Source organism: Euleptes europaea, chromosome 18, assembly GCF_029931775.1.
Source record: "Euleptes europaea isolate rEulEur1 chromosome 18, rEulEur1.hap1, whole genome shotgun sequence".
Lineage (NCBI taxonomy): Eukaryota > Metazoa > Chordata > Lepidosauria > Squamata > Sphaerodactylidae > Euleptes > Euleptes europaea.
In genome coordinates, this window is record NC_079329.1 from 4,757,011 (window position 1) to 4,774,922 (window position 17,912).

The following is a 17,912-nucleotide window of genomic DNA, read 5'->3' on the forward strand; positions in this document are numbered from 1 at the left end:
CTCCTCAGGGAAATCTGGAATACATCTGTTTTATACTGTTCCACTTAGGGCCTCAGGAGGATAGAGGCCAGATGGGGTGGTTCATGTTTGCTGCCAGTCAGAGCTCAAACTCTGCAGAGTTAATTATCTCTCTGCTGAATTGTCGAAATCATGTAATTTCCTTCCTTGGCCAAGGGCCATGATAATCAGCAGGCACTAGAGAAAAATCAGCAAAGATGAGTGAATGAAATTATAAAATCCCGCTGTGCCGCTTAGAGCTGGGGGAGGAGGAAAAAGGCAGGCAGGACTCCATCACTTTGATCACTTTTGTGTGTTCGATTTTGCTGTGATAAACTCGCCTGGAAACCAGTGTGCCATCTCTGCTAGCATTCAAGGGACACCTTTGTATCTGCATGGAGTGTGGCTTTAACATGAATATGCTTCCCTTTCAGTAAAGCATCAGGCAACCATCATCCAAAGCTGCCTGTTATGCTGTAGTTCGGCTCAGGAGATCCAGTGCCTGGTCAGAAGCTTTGCTCTGAGGATGGGGAGGCAAGTGGTGCTACTATCTCTCCTGCTTCCAGTGGCATGCAAAGTAGGAGCCTTTAAGTGCCCTGCCAATGATCCTCTCCCAGTTCCACATGAACGGTACCAGTCAGGGAACCTTCTCATTGGTGGGATTGCTTCTCAGATCATTTACACATTTTATGGATTCACTTTCCAGGAACATCCTTCATCAAACTTGTTTGAAGTTCCAGAGTAAGCTGTTTTTCCCATCCTACATCCTGGGAAATTGTCCAGATTGTAATCTCTGTTTGCCAAAGTGACAGAAAGCTCAAAAATGCATCCACTGCAGACCCCACTCAAATAATTATTCAGGGTCCCCTATCCTCCAGGATTTTATGGACACCAGTGGACTACAGCGGGACTGGGGAAGCAGGAAAATTCCATTCTGACACCGGAAAACTTAGTCTAGATCCAACCCAAGATGTTTCCACTGCTCCAGCCAGAGAATTGACATCTAGATGCTTAGAGGGGGAACCTCAACCCTGAAATATAACCAATGAAACATAGCATATACTGAGCTACTTCACAAAATAAGCTTTGACTCATGAAAGCTTATGCCCTTGGAAATTGTGTTGATGCTACTGGACTCAAATTGTATAAGATGCTACTTGACTCAAATTTTGATAATATCATATGTAGGAATGACACAGATACTAGCAATTTTAGTCATCATACATATTATGTGAGCTGAAGGGGAAGATGCTCAGTAACTTTGAAATATTATAAAGATAGCACATAGGCTTGATGCATTGTAGAATATTTCCATTCAATAAAACGTATCTCTCTTTACAGAATGATGACAAGTTCTACCAGCACATCCTTGCTTTGGATTTTGCCATCAATGAGATCAATGAGAATCCAAAGATCCTGCCCAATGTCACTCTTGGGTCTCACATTTATGATAGCTACAATGATGTGAGGTTGACTTACCGTATCACTCTAGACCTCCTCTTCAAATCACAGAGATTTGTCCCCAACTACAAATGTGACACCCAGAAAAACCTCATAGCTGCTATTGGGGGACTTGGCTTCGAGACTTCCTTCCGCATGGCAGACTTCTTAGGTCTTTACAAGACTCCACAGGTACTACACGTATGTGCTGAGACATGAATAATTTCACAACTCATATTATTGCTATTCTCTGTGTGGTTCTGTAGTTTTGAAGGAGGTAGGACCTTCATTGAAACAAAGAACACTAAGCGGGAAGGTTTCTTCTAAAATGAGTTGGGAGGGCAGGAATATACAGGATAGCTGTAATGTTTTCAACAGATTTCTGTCCCATGATTTACCCTAAATTTGGCAGAAACTGAAATTTTTCTCAATAATAATATTAACTCCATAAACAGGCCCAATCAAGCAGTCAGTGTATGGACCAATTCAGACCACTCGTCAATCTAGGTATTGTCTACAACTGTTTTTATGGGGAGGGAAATTTGTTTCTCTGAAATTCCCCATATGTACCCAGTCAAACCACTGGTCCATCTAGCTATTACTATTACCATTACTGGCATTGGATATCAAGAGTCTCAGACTCAGAAATGTCCTTTTACCTTACAACTTTTAAGGGGAGATGTCATAGATTGCACACTACCAATGAATTGATATCCCTTCTCTTTGCTCCACTCTAATTTTTTTTTTGTATATTTCTTCTTAGCTCACATATGGTTCCTTTGCCACTGAGGAAATGGATCTGACAAAGTTCCCTTCCTTTTACCGCATGGTGCCTAATGAATCCCATCAATATATGGGAATTATCCAGTTGCTTCTCCACTTTGGATGGACGTGGGTTGGGCTCTTAGCTGTGGATGATGAGAGTGGAGAACGTTTCCTAAAGACGATGGAACCATTGCTTTCCAAATATGAAATCTGTTTGGCTGTCACAAAGAGAATCCTAAAGCAAGCAAATTGGAATAGTGTGGATGACCTTCATGGTTTTTTCTCAAATATAAATACACTTTTTGTAGATACCAAAGCCAATACATTTATCATCTATGGAGATTCTTGGGCTATTATAACATTCAACACTTTGGTGCATCTAGGAAATTCTGACCATGAGGAAAATGTATTATTGAGAAAGGTATGGATTATGACAGGCCAGATTGATTTTGCAGCATCAGGCCTTCAAAGAGGAGTCAATTTTCAGTTTTTCCAAGGTGCCATTTCCTTCACAGTCCATTCCAATGAGATTCCGGAGTTCCAGAAATTTCTACAGAATGTGAGCCCTTATCGAGCACAAGGCGATGATTTTCTCAAGGAATTCTGGGAGCAAGCTTTCTTTTGTCCACTTGCAGATCCCCAGCAACCAGTGAATGTTGAGGAGGCATGTACTGGGGAAGAGAGGTTGGAAGACCTCCCTGCCCTTGTTTTTGAAATGCACATGACTGGTGACAGCTACAGTATCTATAATGCTGTCTATGCTGTGGCACATGCTTTGCATGCCATGTACATATCTAAATCTAAGCACAGGTCAACGATGGGGGCTAAATCTGTTGAACTTCAAGATCTCCATCCTTGGCAGGTAATGACCTAACTAGTGCTGTGTAAAATAAAATAAAAAAGGTAAATTTCAATTTCGGGTGTATTAGTCCTGAATTTTTTTGCTAACCATGAAATAAACTGAATATCCATACTGGTAAATGCTTATTGAGCTTTATTTCTGGGTTTACCGAAAAAAACCAGGTCCATTGTAGTCTATGGAATTTATTTTTGAGGCTCCAGAGGCGGCAATTTTTGAGGTAGAGTCACCAAATTTGCAGCATAACTGCAAGGGACTCTCCTTAGATGGACACCAGTGTTTGGATAAATTTGGGATTGGGGGTCCAATTTTATGGGCCCACAAAGGGGTTGCCCCCATCCTCCAGGCATTTGTGAGAGCCAATCTGTCATTTTTCAAGTTCAGAAGGTAGTGTGTCTGAGGACTAGTGGAAAGATTGGTTAGGCTGATTGGTTAGGCTGGCGCCTCAGCATTTAAAGGCATTGTTTGTATCTGATCACGTTGCATGATGTCCATGCAAATTAGCTTCCAAACTGAGGAAAATGGCTTAAATGCAATAAAAATAAGGCACGGAAAACATTTCTTTTGGTGGCAAATGTCTTCCTACGAACAGTCCTTTATTGTAGCCATCAAAAATATGATTTCAAGAGATGCTCACAGTGTGGGGAAATGAAGCCAATACTCAGGGCAACCTTGAGGTTTTCGTGGAGGGGGGGTGATATCAGAACCAGACAAAGTCTCTACCAAGGTGATTCATCTGAAAGAGATTGCTCATCCACGTGGGTGAGGGAGTCTTCTTCAGAAGCCTGATCAGCAGCTGTTAAAAGCCATGCTTTTAGTTGGAGGGTATATCCCTCCGGATGGGACTGGGTGAGGCCCATCTTTTAAATGACTCTTCTGCTAAACAGACTAGGCTTCTGTTTGATTATATACCTGGAAGGTTGGTCAGACCAAGTTGTCTCTGAAAACACAACCCCTACCTCAAAAGGGCCCAGCTATGGGGTACTAACAAAACCAGTCAAAGATAGAAACATGGGAGAAGGCACAGTTGTGCATCTGAGCAAAGGGGAATATCCAAAATTTGAAAAAGCTAAATATCTATTCAGCTTTTTGAGGATTGCCTATTTGGGTTTGGGCAAATTCCCAGGTGTTGGTATCTGGCTGAAAATAAATCTAAATATTGCTGAAACAACTAATATTTGGGTTTATTTTCAGTTCGGGTTCATTGATATGCCCATTCCTAGTCCTAACAGGGAAATGATATTATTGTTATGAATAGATTAGTACAAGATGAAACAATATCCATCTTTGCCCCACTTGAGTACTACCTCAAATGGTGGTTTCCTCATTATCTGTTGATGTTGTTTTCTATGTGTTCCCTTTACTTGTTATACTTGGAACATGAAGGAGGTTAGCTAAAACTTTCTAGCAGTCATCCACTGCAAAATGCCTGTACGAGTGTCTAGATAGAATCATATCAAAGGCCATCACCAATGAAGGTGTTAGGGAATCTAAGTATGAATAATCCAATATGATGTTATCTTCTTCTTGTTGTTGTTTTTTAAATTCAACCAGCTCCACCCATTTCTTCAAGATATTTTGGTTAACAATTCAGCTGGAGAAATGCTATCATTCAATGATAACAAGGAAATGGAAGGTGGATTTGACCTCATAAACCTGGTCACGTTCTCAAACTGTTCTTTCCTCAGACTGAGAGTTGGAAGGGTGGATCCCAGTGCTTCCAAAGGAGAAGGCTTCAGCATCAATGAGGAGATGATCGTGTGGCAAACCCATTTTGACCAGGTGTGGATTCCAGGTTGTCTCTGGAGATAACTCCATTCTCCAGATGAGAGGAAAATAGACTAGCGGTGCAATCCTAAACAGAGTTAGACCCACTGAAATCAAAGGGCTTAGAAGGGTTAACTCTGCTCACAGTGGCCCCAGAAGTGACCAGCACGCTAGAAGTTTTGTTTGCTGACCAAAGAGATGTTCTGGTAATTGACCAGGATCTATAATGGAATGACGGCCTCCCATCACATTTAAAAGCTAAAGAAAGATGCTCTCCCACCTTGTTTCATTTCAACAGCTCACAGTGATCAAGGCACACTTTTTGGGGGGCACCGTGTACAGGGATGGTATCCCCCCTGTGCTGAAAGATTTATTTTTGGCTGGCCACTTCTTTCTGGGCACATTTCAAAGTGCTGGTTCTTTAAAGGTGGATAGGCATTGGGTACTTGAAGAGCTGTTCACCTCCTCCTCACCTGTTAAGATCCTTGTTTCAAGCCCTGTTCTCTGTGACCCTGCCTGCCGAGATGAGGTGGTGGTGGTGTCTTGCCTTTGGAGTGGCATCAACCTCCTTGATGATCCCTGGTCCTTTCTCTCACTTGGCCAGTATTTTCCCCATCCATTTCCTAACACAGATGAAAATATTTTTTTTTACTCAGGATAGCAGCTGATAAATTTGGCCATCTAAAGTGGTTGTTTTTATGCTCTGCTTCTAGTGTGAGGACTGTTTTATGTATATCACTTGCAGTGGTTGATGTAGTTTTATGTAGCGTTTATGCCCTGGTTTGTTTTTATGGCTTGGCAACTATTGATCCTTTTATGCTGTTCTTTTTAGGAGCTTATCGTTTTACTTTGTGAGCTGCCTTCAGCATGTTTGTAGAAAGGCAGCATATTAGTTTTCTAAATTAAAATTTATACTCAGCTGATGAGCAGTTCTGTACTGTGCATTGCCTGTCATCTGAAACGCCTTCATTTGTTTCATGTTTATGAAGAGACGGTGCCCCTCTCTGTATGCAATAGCCCCTGCTACCCTGGTAATTTGAAAAAGAAGAAAGAAGGGGAGAAATTTTGCTGCTACGATTGTGAGGAATGTCCAGAAGGGAAGATTTCAGACAAGAAAGGCAAGTGATGTGGTGCCTTTGAGTTCAGGATTAATTAACTTACCCCAGAGCACCTGTCATGGCATTGAAACCTTGTAGTCTGAGCCAATCTGTATTAATATGATCTTAAATCTTTGGAAGGAGCTGAATTAAAAACACTATTTTCCGCTTATGTTCATTCACACATTCAGCTGTGCCCATTAGTAATGAGAAATCAGGTGAGACTCATGCACTTGTAAGTCAGTTCTTAGTTGAAATTCTATAGTCAGTTCTATCGTCAGCTAAGAACTGACTTACAAGTGCATGATATATATCTTCAAAACAAATCTGATTGTCATTAGCTTCAAGATGCTGGTTTCTGATGTAGACTTATCCTGCACTTGGTATTATTTCCAAAGCAGCTGCAACAGCCTGATCATCCTTTGATGCAATTCCATGCAACAAACAATGCAACTGAATGCAGCCTGTTCTTGAAATATTTCTTTGTTAATGTACAGAGGGGGAATCTGAATTGCTTTTCCAGCATATGTTGCAGCCATAGATAAACAGAAATGAAGAAGCAAGCAAAATCCATTATGTTTCAAACAATGGAAGATAAAAATGAAAAATTCTTCAAGGAACAAAAAACTAGTCAAATGCAGCAGATACAATGCATTATTATTGTTACTGTTATTATTATTAGACATAGTGAAAGTAGTAGTAGTAATAGCAGCAGCTTTAGCACAAAAATATGTTCGGTTGCCTTTTCACTTTCATTCATAGAAAGAGCTGCTAAAATCCATTTGAAGAACATCTCACGTTTTGAACCAATCTGAACATGGTGAAAATAAATGGTCCTGTGTCCCATATACATTTGTAATAATCTCCCTCCTTTGCTTTATTTTTCTAGATATGGATGATTGCTTCAAATGCCCAGAAGATCAATATCCAAATAAGGACCATGATCAATGTATTCCCAAGAAAATAAGCTTTCTGTCATATCAAGATCCCTTAGGGATCACTTTTGCTTCAGTTGCCCTTTCTTCATCCTTGATGACTGCTTTGGTGTTTGGAATTTTCATTAAACACAGGGATACCCCCATAGTCAAAGCAAACAACCGGGATATCACCTACACACTCCTGGTCTCCCTCCTACTCTGCTTCCTTTCATCTTTACTATTTGTCGGGCAGCCTAGCAAGGTTACTTGCTTCCTTCGACAAACTGCTTTCAGCATCATCTTCTCAGTGGCTGTTTCTTGTGTCTTGGCCAAAACCGTCACTGTGTGTGTAGCTTTCATGGCCACCAAGCCAGGGTCCAGCATGAGGAAGTGGGTGGGCAAAAGACTGGCCAACTCCATTGTCCTTTCCTGTTCCCTTCTTCAAGGCGCCATTTGTACAGTGTGTATAGTCAAATCTCCCCCATTCCCAGCTATAGATAAAGACTCAGTGATGGAAGAGATTGTGCTAGAATGCAATGAAGGCTCTGTTATGATGTTTTACATTGTCCTGGGCTACATGGGACTTCTCTCCCTCATCAGCTTGATTGTGGCCTTCCTAGCCAGGAAACTGCCAGATAGTTTCAACGAAGCCAAGTTCATCACCTTCAGCATGCTGATCTTTTGTAGTGTTTGGTTGTCTTTTGTACCAACCTACCTGAGCACCAAAGGGAAATACATGGTCGCCGTGGAGACCTTCTCCATGTTGGCCTCTAGTGTTGGGTTACTGGCTTGTATCTTTTCACCCAAATGCTTCATTATTCTTCTGCGGCCTGAGCTGAACAACAGAGAGCAACTAATATGGAAGAAAACATCAAGAATCTGACTGCCTTGTAGAATTTATTAATTTTGTGGTGTCTGCAGAATGGCGACGGTGCAACTTGTCTGAGAATCAGCTTGACAGTCTTCAAGCAGCGGCTGGAGAAACACTTGTCAGAGATGCTCTAGGCTGAGCAGGGGTTGGGCTAGATGGCCTGTATGGCCAACTTGATTATCCTGTGGTTCAATATCATTTGTCTGCTTTTGTGTTCTTGGGGGCTCATGTTGGGATTCAAAACCAATATGTAAAAATGTTTATGAATTAAAAATGTTGAACCTGTGATTATATCAAGAATGATCAGGGAAATGTTTGTTTCGATTACTGTACTTAAATTGTCTATTTCAGACAATACCCCATTTCCACAATGACTGCAACATGTCCAACTACCATATAATGGGATTTTTCTTAACAGTAATTGGAATTGTGTATCTTGTATATTGACATTTACTGATTAAAGATTGAAATCAGGTAGTGAATTCGGTTTGTGTATAGAGGACATTTAGTAGTTCAACCTGTTTAACTTTCTTGACTAACAGCGCATTCCTGAGAGGAATGTCCGTGTTGGCTTAGGAGGCAACCCAGCAGCGTTGCCTCCTAAGGAGGTTTCGGCACCAAAAACCCGTGCAACCCTATGAGGGTTGCAAAAACCCTATGAGGGTTGCAAGGGAAATACCCCAGCAAAAAGCTGGCATATCTTGGCAAAAATAAAAAAGAGCCGAAATGGCTCGGGAGGCTGACTAAAGTTGGCCCCGCCCCCCAGCCGGTGCCAGAACACCCCAGGAACGCCTCCCGGGGTGCCGGAATGCCTCCCGGCTCGCCGCTGTGGCCTGTGCCGGCAGCCAGAGTCCGGCAGGAGGCTGTGGCTGTGGCTGCATCAGGGCCCAGCACTGCCGTTGTGGGCCCCTGCACTGATGGAGGCCTTAATCAGCCTCCAATGGCCTTTGGGTAGAGCCGCCAGTGCGGCTCAAGAATGGGCTGTAATAACATCTTCTGTTTAATGAATTATTATTGGAAAAAGTATTACCAAATATGTCGATTCCATAGCTACAGTATATGTCCTATATTACCCTACGGTCTGCAGTGGTTGTGACGCATAAGTGTGACTGGGCCTAACATAATTAGGCCTAACTAACTAAAACCTAACTAAAACCCTAACCAAAACCTCTATTCTGGTACATTGCCTAAAATCTTCAATGAGCCACCAAGACCATGGAAAGGATAGGACTGGTTCATGAGAGATGCATTTACTTAGCTAAAATGTCACCTACCAGTAGACTTAACTAGAAGGAAGTTCTATGCAGGACTAACTAACCAGAAAGCTTTTAGTAGAAAACAGCAAGTGTCCAGTAGCACCTTACAGACTATCAAAATTTCTGGTAGGGTATGAGCTTTGGTGAGTCACAGCTCAGTTCTTCAGAAAGCTTTTACTTTACAGAGTCATGAAGAAGAAGAAGAGCTTTTTTATGCCTGCTTTCTCTACCACTTAAGGAAGAATCAAACTGGCTTATAACCACCTCCTCTTCCCCTCCCCACGACAGACACCCTGTTAGGTAGGTGGGACTGAGAGAGCTCTAAGAGAGCTGCGACTAACCCAAGGACACCCAGCTGGCTTCATGTGGAGGAGTGGGGAAACCAACCTGGTACTCCAGATTAGAGTCCACTGCTCCTAACCACTGCTCTTAACCACTACACCACTCTGGCTCTCCACTTTACCATGAAACACTTTACCATGTCCCCTATCAAGGAACTAGCCTGACTTCCCTGTTATTTTTTTCTCCCCAGAGAAATCAGGAAAACATCTGTTGCATGTTCCACTTAGGACCACAGGAGGCTAGTGGTCAGATGGGGTGGAACATGTTTGCTAGCTCTGCTGCCAGTCAGCCCTCAGACTCTGTAGAGATAATTATCTCCCCGTTGAATTGTTCAGATCATGTAATTTCCTTCCTTGGCAGTGCCATAATAATCAACAAGTGCTAGATAAAAATCAGCAAAGATGTCTGAATGAAATTATAAAATCCCGCTGTGCTGCTTAGAGCTGGGGGAGGAGGGAAAAGGCAGGCAGGACTCCGTCACTTTGATCACTGATTGTTGTGTGTTCGATTTTGCTGTGATAAACTCACTTGGAAACCAGACTGTGTGCCATCTCTGCTAGCATTCAAGGCACTCTCTGCGTGGAGTGTGGCGTTAACATGAACATGCTTCTCTTTTAGTACAGCATCAGGCAACCATCATCCAAAGCTGCCTGTTATGCTGTAGTCCGGCACAGGAGATCCTGTGCCTGGACAGAAGCTTCGCTCTGAGGATGGGGAGGCAAGTGGTGCTGCTATCTCTCCTGCTTCTGGTGGCATGTGAAGTAGGTGCCTTTAAGTGTCCTGCCAATGATCCTCTCCCTGTTCCACATGAACGGTACCAGTCAGGGGACCTTCTCATTGGTGGGATTGCTTCTCAGATCATTTACACATTTTATGAATTCACTTTCCAGGAACATCCTTCATCAAACTCGTTTGAAGTTCCAGAGTAAGCTATTTTTCAATTGCCACCTCCTGAGCAATTGCCCAAATAGTGATCTGTGTTTGCCAAAGTGACAGAAAGCTCAAAACAGAATTAGCAGGGCTCCTTCATCAGACTTCTCCTTCGTCAGCATTGGTTCGAATCTTGTATATTCTTTTCTATTTGCATTGGTTATTGGATTCATTCTCCAATGACTGTATTTTTCTTCTTCTAAAGGACAGGTGATGGTAAGAGTAGGAAGAGATCCGTGTTGTTTATTCCACAAAGGGTTCCAAATGTTCAAAATACACCTTAGCAGATGATGTGTGTCAAAGAGCAACCTGTTGACTACAAGATTTTTATTTGTTCATAAGTGTGCACTCCACTGGCCATCTCCACTGATTTCCCCTTCCCTCTGCAGGCCCCACTCAAGTAAGTCTTCAGGTCCCCTGCCCTCCAGGATTTCATGGTCACCAGTGGACTACAGTGAGACTGGGGAAGCAGGAAAGATTCATTCTGCCACTGGGAAATTTAGTCTGGATGCTTCCACTGCTTCATCCAGAGATTTAACATTTAGATGCTTATGGGAGGAAACTCAACCCTGAAATAGAACAAATGAAACATAACATGTATCGAGGTACTTCACAAAATGAGCTTTGACTTATGAAAGTTTAAGCCCTGGAAAACTGTGTTGTTCTGTATGATGCTACCTGACTCAAATATTGATCATATCATATGTGTGAATAGCACAGGTACTGGCAATTTTGGTCATCATCCATATTATGTGAGCTGTAGGGGAACACATGAACCCATGAAGCTGCCATATACTGAAACAGACCATTGGTCCATCAAAGTCAGTATACTCTATTCAGACCAGCAGCGGCTCTCACGGGTCTCAGGCAGACGTCTTTCACATTACCTACATGCCTGGTCCTTTTAACTGGAGATTCCAGGGATTGATCCTGGGACCTTCTGCATGCCAAGCAGATTCTCTACCACTGAGCCACAGCCCTTCCCCATTAACTTTGAAATATTATAAAGCAGGGGAGGGGGGACTTCCAGCCGTTTATGGCACGCGAAATCATTGGATGCGGCTCGCGGACTCTCCCACGGAAGCTGCTGCCATTGCTGCCGCACGGCCCCCCACGTATGTGTGTGTGTGTGTAAGCTGCAAAGGCTTCTCCCCAATGGCTCCCAGCCACTCCTGAGGCCGGGGGCTTGCTTGCATGTGTGTGTGTGTGAGGGCAGGGGGAAGCTGGAAACCCCTCCACCCCTCTCTCTCTCTCTCTCTCTCTCTCTTTCTTTCTTTCTTTCTTTCTTTCTCTCTTTCTCTCTTTCTTTCTTTCTTTCTTTCTTTCTTTCTTTCTTTCTTTCTTTCTTTCTTTCTTTCTTTCTTTCTTTCTTTCTTTCTTTCTTTCTTTCTTTCCTTCCTTCCTTCCTTCCTTCCTTCCTTCCTTCCTTCCCTCCCTCCCTCCCTCCCTCCCTCCCCTTCCTTCCTTCCTTCCTTCCTTCTCAGCATAGTGTCTCTTGGGGTTGCCAACATCCAGGTGGTGGCGGGAGACCTCACAACCCTAGCCTCTCCCCCACCCCCCCACCCCCGCTGGGAGATCTAAGCCTGGTATGGCCCTCGAATGATGTTATAAATATACAAATGGCCCTTGGCAAGAAAAAGGTTCCAGGCCCCGTTATAAAGAAAGCACATTTCTTTGCTTGGGCAATTACATCAGAGCCAGAAGTGACAAGCATTATAGTATAAAGCCTTGCTACAATGTACAATATTTCCATTCAATAGCATTTAACTCTCTTTACAGCATGGTGACCAAGTTCTACCAGCACATCCTTGCTTTTCTCTTTGCCATCAATGAGATCAATGAGAATCCCAAGATCCTGCTCAATGTCACTCTTGGGTCGCACATTTATGACAGCTACAACGATGCGAGGTTGACATATCGTACAACTCTAGACCTCCTCTTCAAATCACAGAGGTTTGTCCCCAACTACAAATGTGACACCCAGAAAAACCTCATGGCCGCTATTGGGGGACTTGGCTTCGATACCTCCTTTCGCATGGCAGACATCTTAGAACTTTACAAGACTCCGCAGGTACTATATGTACTGTATGTGCTGAGACATGAATAATTTTACAACTTATATTCCTGCCATTCTGTGTGTGGTTTAGTAGTTTTGAAAGAGGCTAATCTGGTGAACTGGATTTGTTTCCCCACTCCTATAGTTGAAGCCAGCTGGGTGACCTTGGGCTAGTCACACTCTCTCATTACCACCTACCTCACAGGGTATCTGTTGTGAAGAGGGGAAGGGAAGGTAATTGCAAGCCAGTTTGATTCTTCCTTAAGTGATAGATAACATCAGCATATAAAACCCAACTCTTCTTCTTCTTCTTCTTCTTCTTCTTCTTCTTCTTCTTCTTCTTCTTCTTCTTCTTCTTCTTCTTCTTCTTCTTCTTCTTCCAAGTTTTAAGTGGAGATGTCATAGATTGCACCTGGAACTATATATATTCTACCAACAAATTCAGATCCATTTGCCTAACTGCTCTCTACATTTTTTGTATATTTATTCCTAGCTCACATATGGATCCTTTGCCTCTAAGTTGACAGATGTGACAAAGTTCCCTTCCTTTTACCGCATGGTCCCTAATGAATCCCATCAATATATGGGGATTATCCAGTTGCTTCTCCATTTTGGATGGACATGGATTGGGCTCTTAGCTGTGGGCAATGAGAGTGGAGAACATTTCCTAAAGACCATAGAACCATTGCTTTCCAAATTTGGAATCTGTTTGGCTGTCACAGAAAGAATCCTAAAGTATGCCAACTGGAATAGTATGGATGACCTTCATGTATTTTCCTCAAATATATACAAACCTTTTGTTGATACCAAAGCCAATACTTTTATCATCTATGGAGATTTTATAGCTATTATAACATTCAACACTTTTTTGCATCTAGGAAATCCCGATTATAAGGAAAATGTATTATTTAGGAAGGTGTGGATTGTGACAGGCCAGGTTGATTTTGCAGCAACAGGCCTTCAAAGAGGAATCGATTTCCAGTTTTTCCAAGGTGCCATTTCCTTCAAAGTCCATTCAAATGAGATTCCGGGGTTCCAGAAATTTCTCCAGAATGTGAACCCCTATCAAGCACAAGGCGATGATTTCCTCAAGGAATTCTGGGAGCAAGCTTTCTTCTGTCCACTTGCAGATCCCCAGGAAACAGTGAATGTTGAGGAGGCATGTACTGGGGAAGAGAGGTTGGAAGACCTCCCTGCACTTGTTTTTGAAATGAACATGACTGGCGACAGCTATACTATCTATAATGCTGTCTATGCTGTGGCACATGCTTTGCATGCCATGTACACATCTAAATCTAAGCACAGGTCAGTGATGGGTGCTAAAACTGTTGAACTTCAAGATCTCCATCCTTGGCAGGTAATGCCCTATCTAGGGCTATGCAAAAAAATAAAAGGTTAATTTTGATTTCAGATTTACTGGGTCTGAATTTGTTTGGAGAAGGCAAATATCCCAAACCCAAAAAAGCTGAATATCTATTCGGTTTTTTTGGTTCACCTATTCTGCGTCGGGCGGATTCCTAGGTGTTTGTATTTGGCCGAAAATTAACCCAAATATTGCTGAAAAACTAATTTTGGCTTTATTTTCAGTTCGAGTTTATTGATATGCACATTCCTAGTCCTAACAGGGAAATGATATTATTGTCATGAATAGATTCATACAAGATGAAACAATATCCATCTTTGCCCCACCTGAGTACCACCTGAAATGGTGGTTTCCTCATTATCTGTTGATGTTGTTTTGTGTGTGTTCCCTTTTCTTGTTATACTTGGAACATGAAAGAGGTTAACTGTAACTTTCTAGCAGTCATCCACTGCAAAATACCTGCACTTGTCTCTAGATGGAATCATAGAAATTGACTAATGACTATGACTATGACTAATAAAGATGTTAGGGAATCTACGTATTAATATTCCAATATGATGTTATCTTCTTCTTCTTGTTGTTGTTTTTTAAATTCAACCAGCTCCACCCATTTCTTCAAGGTATTTTATTTAACAATTCAGCTGGAGAAATGCTATCATTCAATGATAACAAAGAAATGGAAGGCGGATTTGACCTCATAAACCTGGTCACGTTCCCAAACCATTCTTTCCTCAGACTGAGAATTGGAAGGGTGGATCCCAGCGCTTCCAAAGGAGAAGGCTTCAGCATCAACGAGGAGATGATCGTGTGGCAATCCCATTTTGACCAGGTGTGCATTCCAGGTTATCTCCAGAGAGAACTCCATTCGCCAGATTAGAGGAAATTAAATTAGCATTGCTATCCTAAACAGAGTTAGGCCCACTGAAATCAAAGGACTTAGAAGGGTTAACTCTGCTTACAGTGGCCCCAGAAGTGACCAGCGTAGTAGAAGCTTTGTTTGCCGACCAAAGAGATGTTCTGGTAATTGACCAGGCTCTATAATGGAATGACTGCCTCCCATCACATTCAAAAGCTAAAGAAAGATGCTCCTCCCACCTTGTTTCATTTCAACAGCTCACAGTGACCAGGCTGATTTTTAGGGGCACCGTGTACAGGGATTGTGTCCTCTCTATGCACAAAATTGTGATGTCAGATTACCATTAATCAACAATCTTGCTGATTGATATGTGTAATTTTTTCCAATAGCTGACTGAAAATTGTGTTTTGGGCTGTCCATTTCCTTCTGTGCACATTTCAAAGTATTGATTGGCATTAAGTACTTGAAAAGCTGCCTCCTCCTCACCTGTTAAGATCATTGTCTCAAGCCCTGTTCTCTGTGACCCTGCCTGCGGAGATGAGATGGTGGTGGTGAGCAAATGTAGGGCTTTTTTGGTGGTGGTGCTTTGCTTTCAGAGTGCCATGACCCCCCCGGATGACCCCAAGTCCTTTCTTCCACTTGACCATCCTTTTCCCCAACCATTTTCTAACACAGGTGAAAATGGTGAGTTTTTTGTTTTTGTTTTTTGTGCTCAGGATAGTAACTGAGAAATTCAGCTTTCCAAAAAATTTTTTTTATACTCTGCTTCTAGTCTGAGGACCATTCTATGTATATCACTTTCAGCTGTTGATGTGGCTTTATGCGGAGTTTATACCCTGGTTTCTACTTATGGCTCGGCAACTATTGATTCTTTTATGCTGTTTGTTTTATGAGTTTATCGCTTCATGAGCTGCCTTCAGCATGTTTCTGGAAAGGCAGCATATAGGTTTTCTAAATAAAGATGAGCTGATGAGCAGGTCTGTACTGTCAATTGCCTCTTGTCTGAAACTCTTTCATATTTGTTCATGTTTATGGAGAGACGGTGCCCCTCTCTGTGTGCAATAGCCCCTGCTACCCTGGTAATGTGAAGAAAAAGAAAGAAGGGGAGAAATTTTGCTGCTACGATTGTGAGGAATGTCCAGAAGGGAAGATTTCAGACAAGAAAGGCAAGTGATGTGGTGCCTTTGAGTTCAGGATTAATTAGCTTACCCCAGAGCACCTGTCATGGCATTGAAACCTTGTAGTCTGAGCCATTCTGTATTAATATGATCTTAAATCTTCGGAAGGAGTTGAATTAAAAACACTATTTTCCATCTACTCTTATGTTCATTCACACATTCAACTGTGCCCATTAGTAATGAGAAATCAGGTGAGACTCATGCACTTGTAAGTCAGTTCTTAGTTGATAATTCTATAGTCAGTTCTATCGTCAACTAAGAACTGACTTACAAGTGCATGATATATATCTTCAAAACAAATCTGATTGTCATTAGCTTCAAGATGCTGGTTTCTGATGTATACTTATCCTGTGCTTGGTATTATTTCCAAAGCAGCTGCAAAAGCCTGATCATCCTTTGATGCAATTCCATGCAACAAACAGTGCAACTGTATGCAGCCTGTTCTTGAAATATTTCTTTGTTAATGTACAGAGGGGGAATCTGAATTGCTTTTCCAGCATATGTTGCAGACATAGATAAACAGAAATGAAGAAGCAAGCAAAATCCATTATGCTTCAAACAATGGAAGATAAAAATGAAAAATTCTTCAAGGAACAAAAAACTAGTCAAATGCAGCAGATACAATGTATTATTATTGTTACTGTTATTATTAGACATAGTGAAAGTAGTAGTAGTAATAGCAGCAGCTTTAGCACAAAAATATGTTCGGTTGCCTTTTCACTTTCATTCATAGAAAGAGCTGCTAAAATCCATTTGAAGAACATCTCACGTTTTGAACCAATCTGAACATGGTGAAAAGAATTGGTCCTGTGTCCCATATACATTTGTAATAATCTCCCTCCTTTGCTTTATTTTTCTAGATATGGATGATTGCTTCAAATGCCCAGAAGATCAATATCCAAATAAGGACCATGATCAATGTACTCCCAAGAAAATAAGCTTTCTGTCATATCAAGATCCCTTAGGGATCACTTTTGCTTCAGTTGCCCTTTCTTTATCCTTGATGACTGCTTTTGTGTTTGGAATTTTCATTAAGCACAGTGATACCCCCATAGTCAAAGCAAACAACCGGGATATCACCTACACACTCCTGGTCTCCCTCCTACTCTGCTTCCTATCATCTTTACTATTTCTCGGGCAGCCTAGCAAGGTTACTTGCTTCATTCGACAAACTGCTTTCAGCATCATCTTTTCAGTGGCTGTTTCTTGTGTCTTGGCCAAAACCATCACTGTGTGTGTAGCTTTCATGGCCACCAAGCCAGGGTCCAGCATGAGGAAGTGGGTGGGCAAAAGACTGGCCAACTCCATTGTCCTTTCCTGTTCCCTTCTTCAAGGCTCCATTTGTACAGTGTGGATAGTCAAATCTCCCCCATTCCCAGCTATAGATAAAGAGTCAGAGATGGAAGAGATTGTGCTAGAATGCAATGAAGGCTTTGTTATGATGTTTTACATTGTCCTGGGCTACATGGGACTTCTCTCCCTCATCAGCTTGATTGTGGCCTTCCTAGCCAGGAAACTGCCAGATAGTTTCAACGAAGCCAAGTTCATCACCTTCAGCATGCTGATCTTTTGTAGTGTTTGGTTGTCTTTTGTACCAACCTACCTGAGCACCAAAGGGAAATACATGGTCGCCGTGGAGATCTTCTCCATGTTGGCCTCTAGTGCTGGGTTACTGGCTTGTATCTTTTCACCCAAATGCTTCATTATTCTTCTGCGGCCTGAGCTGAACAACAGAGAGCAACTAATATGGAAGAAAACATCAAGAAGCTGACTGCCTTGTAGAATTTATTAATTTTGTGGTGTCTGCAGAATGGAGACGGTGCAACTTGCCTGAGAATCAGCTTGACAGTCTTCAAGCAGCGGCTGGAGAAACACTTGTCAGGGATGCTCTAGGCTGATCCTGCTTTGAGCAGAGGTTGGGCTAGATGGCCTGTATGGCCAACTTTATTATCCTGTGGTTCAATGCCATTTTTCTGCTTTTGTGTGCTTAGGGGCTCATGTTGGGATTCAAAACCAATATGTAATAAATGTTTATGAATTAAAAGTGTTGAACCTGTAATTATATCAAGAATGATCAGGGAAATGTTTGTTTCGATTAGTGTACTTATATTGTCTATTTCAGACAATAACCCCATTTCCACGATGACCGCACCATGTCCAACTACCATAAAACGGGATTTTTCTTAGCAGTAATTGGAATTGTGTATCTTGTATATTG

General features: G+C 42.1%; 2 protein-coding genes across 2 annotated transcripts; both read left to right on the forward strand.

The window, feature by feature from the left end:
* The first annotated feature begins 2,263 nt into the window (after positions 1-2,263).
* LOC130490096 (vomeronasal type-2 receptor 26-like) lies at positions 2,264-7,725 on the forward strand. The gene is made up of 4 exons (XM_056863894.1): positions 2,264-3,064; positions 4,616-4,843; positions 5,820-5,946; positions 6,815-7,725. Exons 1-4 carry the CDS (start codon positions 2,264-2,266, stop codon positions 7,723-7,725), a joined length of 2,067 nt encoding a protein of 688 aa, XP_056719872.1.
* A 796-nt stretch (positions 7,726-8,521) lies between these two features.
* On the forward strand, positions 8,522-17,465 carry LOC130489910 (vomeronasal type-2 receptor 26-like). The gene is made up of 7 exons (XM_056863697.1): positions 8,522-8,664; positions 9,976-10,236; positions 12,021-12,312; positions 12,791-13,602; positions 14,396-14,476; positions 15,546-15,682; positions 16,555-17,465. The coding sequence occupies exons 1-7, from the start codon at positions 8,522-8,524 to the stop codon at positions 17,463-17,465; spliced, it is 2,637 nt and encodes an 878-aa protein (XP_056719675.1).
* Positions 17,466-17,912: the final 447 nt, after the last annotated feature.

Coding starts and splice junctions, on each gene's coding strand:
- LOC130490096 (XM_056863894.1), top strand. CDS start 2,264: ATGGTGCCTAATGAATCCCATCAATATATGGGAATTATCCAGTTGCTT. Junction 4,844..5,819: donor GGCAAACCCATTTTGACCAG/GTGTGGATTCCA, acceptor GTTTATGAAGAG/ACGGTGCCCCTCTCTGTATG. Junction 5,947..6,814: donor GAAGATTTCAGACAAGAAAG/GCAAGTGATGTG, acceptor TTATTTTTCTAG/ATATGGATGATTGCTTCAAA.
- LOC130489910 (XM_056863697.1), top strand. CDS start 8,522: ATGCCTCCCGGCTCGCCGCTGTGGCCTGTGCCGGCAGCCAGAGTCCGG. Junction 13,603..14,395: donor ACATCTAAATCTAAGCACAG/GTCAGTGATGGG, acceptor TTCTTTCCTCAG/ACTGAGAATTGGAAGGGTGG. Junction 15,683..16,554: donor GAAGATTTCAGACAAGAAAG/GCAAGTGATGTG, acceptor TTATTTTTCTAG/ATATGGATGATTGCTTCAAA.